This window comes from Oculina patagonica, chromosome 12, assembly GCF_052425735.1.
Source record: "Oculina patagonica isolate OP01 chromosome 12, crgOcupat, whole genome shotgun sequence".
Classification (NCBI taxonomy): Eukaryota; Metazoa; Cnidaria; class Anthozoa; order Scleractinia; family Oculinidae; genus Oculina; species Oculina patagonica.
In genome coordinates, this window is record NC_135769.1 from 2624831 (window position 1) to 2632698 (window position 7868).

Sequence of the window (7868 nt, forward strand, 5' to 3'; positions counted from 1 at the left end):
TTCAAATATTTGTCAAGGTGATATTATAATCACCAGAGCGACAAAAAGAATTAAAGAATGTCTGTTTTAATGAATTTGATCATGAGTATACGTTTTGTATCTCGTTTGTGTAATTACTTTGGACTTCAGTATTCTTCTAAAACAAACAAATTATTGGTCCTTGATTTCTATGGCCTAACAAATGATTGAAAACTGCGCCTTCATCAACTGTCCCGTGATTAAAATCTAGAGGGAATAATGTAATTGTTGATTGGGCTGCATACCAGCCAATCAGAATGCGAGTCTGCTGATAATCGGCCACTTATTGCAAATTTAATAACGCCCTTCGACAAGGTAAGCGGTGCACAAAGTTCTGTAAATATATAGTAGAGTTCACCTCAGAGCATCCACCTATATGGGTCACAGATTGTCGTGTTCTTCAGCCATGCCGGCAGATAGCACAAGCGTTTGTCCTCACAGACAGTACATGGACGAACCAGGAATTCAGTGGCGTGAAGGAAAACCTGACTTTACAAAAGTTGATAAAGCTTACTTAAAGGGAAGGACACGAAAGCACAAAGAGGGCTCACTGGAGAAGACGGTAGAGGATTTGGTCAAGTCTTGGGAAATGGAAGCTTCGCATAAAACTCGAATTGAGGTAAGCAAAGTATTACTCCGTCTTTGGACCTCTTTGCACATCTTTCCAACCTAAGAGTGACACAAAATTCACTCTTTATATCTAGAGTTTTTAAATCGACACCGTGACTGAAATGTTCAGGAAAAACCCACGACAAAGCCAAATATAATTTGCATGACAAAAGTGATTGTACTGAACTTTCTAACTGAGAGATTTACATGCAATCTTAATCACGAAAGGACAGATTGACCTAAAGTTTCATCTTCGAATTGCGAGGAAAGAGTGGAAGTATAGAAAACAAACTAGGCAATATTTCGACAACTTTACTCAGTGAGTTTTCTTTTATTTATTGAGCTAAAGAAATTCTCAGATCGATCGAATACCACGCAAACTCTTGTGTTATTCAAATTTATGCCTGGAACTCGGGGGTAACCTTCACGAAAAAATTAACCTTAACCGTAAACCTAATCTTGACCCTTACACCAATCCTAAAACTAAGCCTTTTCTTATACAGCTAGCCCCAAAACTATCTTAACCTTTTTTCAGTCTGCAAATGTCACACATCGTTAACTTTTAAGTCTGTGGATAAGACTCTAGTGTATTACCATTCAAATGTAGGCAATTGAGCAGTACTTTCATGTGGTACTGTTTTACTAGAGCGGTTTTTACTTGAGTGTCGAAAGTAAATTTCGTTTGCTTTGGTTTTGCATTACTACGCTTAGTGATTGGCTAAAAAATCTCGCGCCACTTTCTCAGCCAAACAGGAGTAAAACCAAAACCAATCGTGACTCGCTCGCGCACGTTTTCCTGCGCTTCGTGCCAGCTACATGTATTTGCTTCGAGTTTTGATTGGTTCACTGGATTGTCTGTGTCCTTTGTGATTGGCCAGACTGATTACTTTGGTTTTAGTTTTACGACACTCAATTGAAAACTGCTCTATACTGTACAGGGTGGTTCAAACTTTCTGTGGACGACACTATAGTGTCTATTGAGCAGTGCTTTCATGTGGTACTTTTTGATACTGTACAAGGTTGGTTCTAACTTTAGGTCAATGCATTAAAACGCTAGTATGCAGCTATTTAAATGTCACGCCAATTGTCAAGTCCTTTATTTCGTTTCTTCGCTTCCAGGACTGGCAGACTGTTGATAGAGAAGCATTTACCATTCGCGGAAACAACCAACGTCCCTTCAATTTAAAGGAAGTTATTGAAGAGGGAAGCTATAATATCTTGATGCAGAATCAACCACTTTACAACAGTGAGGCTGAAACGTTTGAATCATCGCACAACTTATTCAGGTCTGCGTTCAACGAGGGGTTTCCATGGGAACTGATTGAAGTCTTTTCAGGTAATGATAAAATTCCCTGCCAGCAAGTTTAGTTTTCTCCACAAGAACCGGGAGGAGTCTGAGGAGAGAAAGATTCTCCTCCCCGGTCTTTCTCGGCCTCAGTCTGTCTGAAGTAATGTTTCAGTGGTGAAAGTTAGGGGAATTCGAAATAAAAATTGTTATATTTAGAATTCCGAAGAAAAACTATCGGAGCAAGGCGAGAACCAACAACACTGAAACTCAATCCACATATGACAGCCTGCCGGAATCAAACCTCGGCCACATTGGTGGGAGGCGAGCGCTCTCAACACTGCGCTATCTATGCTACCCATAATAGAGCGGTTTTCACTTGAGTGTCGAAAGTAAATTGCGTTTGCTTTGGTTTTGCATTACTACGCTTAGTGATTGGCTAAAAAATCTCGCGCCACTTTCTCAGCTAATCAGAACTAAACCAAAACCAATCGAGACTCGCTCGCGCACGTTTTCCCGCGCTTCGTACCAGCTAAATGTATTTGCTTTGAGTTTTGATTGGTTCACTGGATTGTTTGTGTCCCTTGTGACTGGCCGGATTAAGTACTTTGGTTTTGGTTTTACGACATCTCAATTGAAAACTGCTCTAAAATAGATAAATCGTTAAGACTTTCGCAATGGTAGTTCTTTTCTCTCGGATCTTTGACCCGGCAACAGTACGTGATTTCATAACAGTAAGACGCTCCACTTATAACCTCAGAGGCAACACAATTGTGGACCTTCCAAAAGTAAAATCAACAACAGATATACTGCATCTAAAATGTGGGACTCCATACCAGACGAAACAAAAAAAATAAAAACTTACACGGTTTTTCAGAAGAATTTAAGAACATTAAACCTAACGGAAGTGTGTCAATTTTTAATACTATTTTTAAATACAATTTTTACTATTTTACTGTTTTTAATAATATTTTTATATTTTTAGTCAAAATATTGTAACATGTAGTTATTCTTAATGATAGCTTACTCAATTTATACAGGAGCTGATTTATACACTTTTTATACACTTCCAGGATTTTATTTTGTATTTTTATTTCGTAGACCTGCAAACTAGCTTTTTAGCAAAGCGTACCGACCACGTTAATAAGGATTGATTGATTGATCGATTGATTGATTGACAAGTTTTGTCTGACGTTGTGGCTATCTTGTCATCTAGGTCCCCCGCGAGTAGCTTTCTCGTGGCGCCATTGGGCCCACTGGACGGGCCCCTATAAAGGAAGAGCACCGACGGGCGAATTGCTAGAAATGTATGGAATGGCTGTAGCAGAGGTGGACGAGAACTTAAAAATCAAGTCAATCGATGTTCATTTTGATCCGAACCAGCTCCTGATGAAGTTAGAAGGAAAGAAATGAACGATGAAAGCACAGACATTGTTTAACTGACAACGAGTCATTTAATTTTCATAACCTAGATTAGTAGTCACTTGGCGTGTTCCGTTGGAAATCCGCGAATCTGAATACAGGTAGCCGGTACGAAGCGCGGGAAAACGTGTGCGAGCAATAGACCATATTCTTTTTCTCGGTATTGGACTGAAACTGCTGCAATGGAGGTTCATACGAGGAAATATCATTAAAAAGATTTCTTTTTTTTAAAAAAATACCCCCAACAAACTACACCCAAACAAAAACAAAAAAAAAAATTCACGATTGGTTTTGGTTTATTTCTGATTGGCTAAGAAAGAGGCGCGGAGTTTTAAACCAATCACTAAGCGTAGTAATGCAAAACCAATGGCCGTTTTCACTCTAGAGACGGACAAATCGTCTGAGAAGGACAAATCGGTGTGAAAACGGGACGGACACGATTTTGGACGTACAAGTCGACTGAATTTGTCCGTCGATTTGGCCGTCTGGGAAGACGATTTTTTTAGGGCGACTTAATCGTCTTGACAGACAACTCGTCTAAAAGCTGTCTTTAATTCACACTAGACGAACAAATTGTCAGACGACTTGTCCGTCTGGACGATTTGTCTATCTTCTAGTGTGAAAACGACAAATGCAAACACGAATTACTTTCGACACTCAAGGGAAAACCGAATTCAGCATTGTATTTGGCGATTTTCTTCGTAGTAAGTCCATGCACCGAAACGAATTCGCAAGGTTTAGCACTAGGAAAGGCTTAAGGGGAACGACATGCAGTAATACATATTTAACGACTAGATAATTATAACAACTAAATTTGCATTGAGTATAATAAAGACACAAACACTGCTCATAGTTGCGTACGAGTCATTTTATTTGCATTGTCTAGGGCACTATTGTAGCAGCTCAAATATTAAGTCTTCACACTGTTACAGCTGAATGCATTAAAGACTGAACAGAGAAGAACTTTACTCGAGACTATTTCACTGACTAAGCAGTTTACAAACAGTCTGTCATGAATTCGAGCCAGAATACAATAACTATGTACCTTCTAAACACTACAGATAAATTGTTCCTTAAGAAGAAACCAGTTCTTGTTCCAAATTTAAATGCATGGGAGTTAGAAAACTCAAATTCATTAGGACTTCGAATAGATTTTTCAATTCTCGGATTGAAAATTATATCTTTTGTATAGTTTTACAAATTTCAAATTAAATAAATTTTGTCATGAATTAGAAGCAAAATATATAAATTTTTAGTCCAGGTATTTGCAAATTGTCGAATTTTACTTGTTCAAACTGTTTTACTTTTCCTTGTGTAGCACTTCAAGGGAAATTACCACGAAGATTTATTTCTCTTTTTTCAATGTTCATAATTAATTCTGTAGCGTGAGAAGGGTTCAGTGAGCTGGGATTTGAAGGAAAAAAAAGTGTTTGAAAGCTCAACGAAGTAGAACAAGGTAAACAGTAGCCTGCGTGCAGCCCTCTCCTACTTCTTTGTGTGTAAAGGGGAGGAAATAGGAGGCGGTTTCACGCAGGCTAGGTCAGCAGACCTGCATCCAAAACCAGTGTGTCCAAAAACTGACTGAGCCCGCGCGCGCGAGGCAGTTGCTAAGCAACATGACGTCAAATCAACGTCATCATACAGTCGGGAGAACAAGTACTAGTTGGCCTGCGATTTTCTTGATCGATGTTGCTAAGCAATATGACGTAACTTATTGCGCCATGCTGACGTCAACATTTCAGACTATTCAGGAGCTTTCGCGCTCAGTTTTGATTGGCTAATAACAGCCGTCAATTCTTCGAGTGCCGAAAATGGCGTTTGTTTTCCCTAATGTACAACAAAAATTTGCGTTTAAAAAAAATACATTTCTGTTTCCAGTGAGTATGTTGGCAAGCTACAATGGAAAAGAAAAACAGTTTCAACAAGCAATTTTCAGTCTAGTCTCCTTTGCCCCAGATTCTATTCTTTTGTTTTCGATTTCTCTCCTCTTGGCATGCGGTCATTAGCTTTTCGATGTGAGCCCGTATATCGTCTGGTTCGTATGGTGCGGTGTATCGAGCTTTCGGTTGCCCCGTGTGATCTATCAGCACCTTCTCGAAATTCCAGTTGATGTCGTTGTTTCGAACGGGTGACCATCTGATATTGCTCAAGTCATCTATGAATCCGTATGGAGTCGGACATCGGGACTGAAACGAAGCAATAAAAATAAAAAATAAAAAGACAGACAAACACACTGTTAGGTAGGTAGGCATTTAGAACTTATATTTACCGTTGAAGGTTAGATAGGAAAACAGGCAGGCAAGTAGGTGGGTGGGTGGGTAGTTAGGTAGGTAGGTAGGGGGGGATAGGTAGGTAGGTAGGTAGGTAGGGAGGGAGGGAGGGAGGGAGGGAGGGAGGGTGTGAGGTAGGCAGGTAAGCAGGTAAGCAGGCAGGCAGGCAGGCAGGCAGGCAGGCAGCTAGGTGTGTAGGTTTAATTCACCGTTTTGCATCTTTTGCACCAGCTTCTGGCCTTTCGGCTTTCGCGGCCAGCGGGCGACGCCAAATTTCGCGTCTCATCCTAAATGGTGCGTTCTTCGGGGAAACTTCATTGAACATATTCTTTCCTATAACGAAGTCTCTTTATATTAGCCGAAATTTCAGTTTTCTTCCTCAATTAAAAGCGCTCGGGAGCTGTGATTTAGAACGTTCACATATGACTGCATTTAAACCAGTTTTGCCGGATTTTCTCAGTTTTCCATGTCACCTCTGACAACTTTAAAGTCAGTCTGAATAAATACAAGCGTGGTTTCGAGAACAGGTGTACAAAATAGAGACGAACAGTTCTTGCGACATTATATACTGTGTTATTTACTCAAGATTGCAAGAGAAAAGCTTAAATTTCTAGGCCGAGAAAACTTACGTCAGTGTCACGCCCTGCCGTTTCTTTACAACTTACCTTTATGCATGACTTCTAGCTACTCACGCATGAGAAGCAGCATGTCTTTTTATAATTCAATGCGAGCTGCCTCACAGACGTTTTTATAAAAGGAGTATAAAACGGTACTTGCCTCCACACAATCTACAAAATAAATTTCTCAGCCAATTTTCACATACTTTGGCCTTTCGCAGCCTCAGCGGTCTTATAAAAAACCTGAAAACACTTTGCTTTGCGCGCTGTTTTTAATCAATATTATTTAAATTTATTTCATAAGTCAACTTAACTTTCTTGTAACCCAGGATCAAAGTCTGTGAAGGCAATACCATTTGCTTTCTTGTGGGGTTTTGTATTTAATGTCTGGCTAAGTCAGACACTTCGACTGAGCCTTATTAAAATAAACGCGATTGAAATATTTGTAAGTAGGGAGCGCCAAGTAGAGGTAAGTGAAAACAATCAATCCCTCTTTGTAACAGCTACATTTAAATTAGGTAGGATATGTAAAGTAGTTGGTCGCAATCATGCAGATCTCAGATTTCGAGATAAAATAAAAAAAAATATATAGGCAAATAAAAAATAACGACAAAAGACTGAACTTACCTTGAAAAACGAGTAAATTTCGTCCTCGTTTTTGCCATTCACATCTATCTTCTCGAACAACGGAAAGGTCGGCTCAAAACCGTGACCTGGGCGAACATACTTCAACCCGTTCACGATCTCGTATTTGTTTTTCCCTGGTTCTTGGTATCCGAACTGGTTACATGGAAACCCGACAATTCGTAGGCCGCAGGCGTCTGTGTTTCCATCTTTTGATGTTAGTAAATCTTCTTGTAATGCATTCAATTTTAAGTACTGATACGTGAACTCTCAAAAGGTGGCCACATTCACCGCCAACACAACATGGCCGGTAAACTCGCTCATGGATACAATGTTCCCGTCTAAATCTTTCGCGCTGAAGTCGTAAAACGACTCAGCGCCACTTCCGTGGCATAAAGAACGTGATGCCCGTCTTTCAGAACTGTCTAACGCGCCTATAAACAGGCAGAAGACAGCGAAGAACGACCAAACGTCCATGGTCGATACTCACTGAAGCGTTGACGGCGCGCAATATTTTTGAAAGGCGAATCAAAATTTTTTATGTAAATGACCTCACCATCGATCTTCCGTACACCTGCTTTAAAAGCTAGCTTTGTAAATAAAGCTAATTATCCTTTTATTCAGTCTCTCTTATCGGGCACCTTTTATATGTGACACTCACAAAACTACAACACATTACTTTTTTCTAAAGCGGCGCGGGTGAAAAATCTTCAAAAATGTTTTTAAAATTCTCTCTGACGCCGGAATAGAAAAAGGTTTCGTTTATAAATATCAAGATATTAATATTAATGATATCAGTAATTCAAGACAACACTATTTGCAGTATGCATCTTTAATTTGACTGAAATTTGCGATAATGTAATATTTGCTTTAATAGTTGTGTGTTTCTTTGGCAGCGTCTTTAAGTAACTCACACATTTTCTATCTCAGCCAATAAGAATTCGTTTCGTTTAACAACTTGCCCAGGGATGTAAAAGAAGTAATTAGAATTTGAATTAACTTTTTCCCGCAAGGCAACATCGC

At 39.5% G+C, this 7868-nt stretch overlaps 1 protein-coding gene and 1 pseudogene across 2 annotated transcripts; one reads left to right on the forward strand and one right to left on the reverse strand.

The window, feature by feature from the left end:
* Positions 1-394: 394 nt before the first annotated feature.
* On the forward strand, positions 395-3523 carry LOC144631859 (uncharacterized). Its single transcript, XM_078490440.1, has 3 exons — positions 395-637; positions 1747-1963; positions 3129-3523. The coding sequence occupies exons 1-3, from the start codon at positions 395-397 to the stop codon at positions 3323-3325; spliced, it is 657 nt and encodes a 218-aa protein (XP_078346566.1). The 3' UTR covers positions 3326-3523.
* Positions 3524-4181: 658 nt separating this feature from the next.
* On the reverse strand, positions 4182-7353 carry LOC144631849 (glutathione peroxidase 2-like; annotated as a pseudogene). The gene is made up of 2 exons (XR_013566803.1): positions 6849-7353; positions 4182-5520 (listed from the first exon to the last, which is right to left on the reverse strand). The product of XR_013566803.1 is annotated as a glutathione peroxidase 2-like (transcript).
* Between the last annotated feature and the right edge of the window lie 515 nt (positions 7354-7868).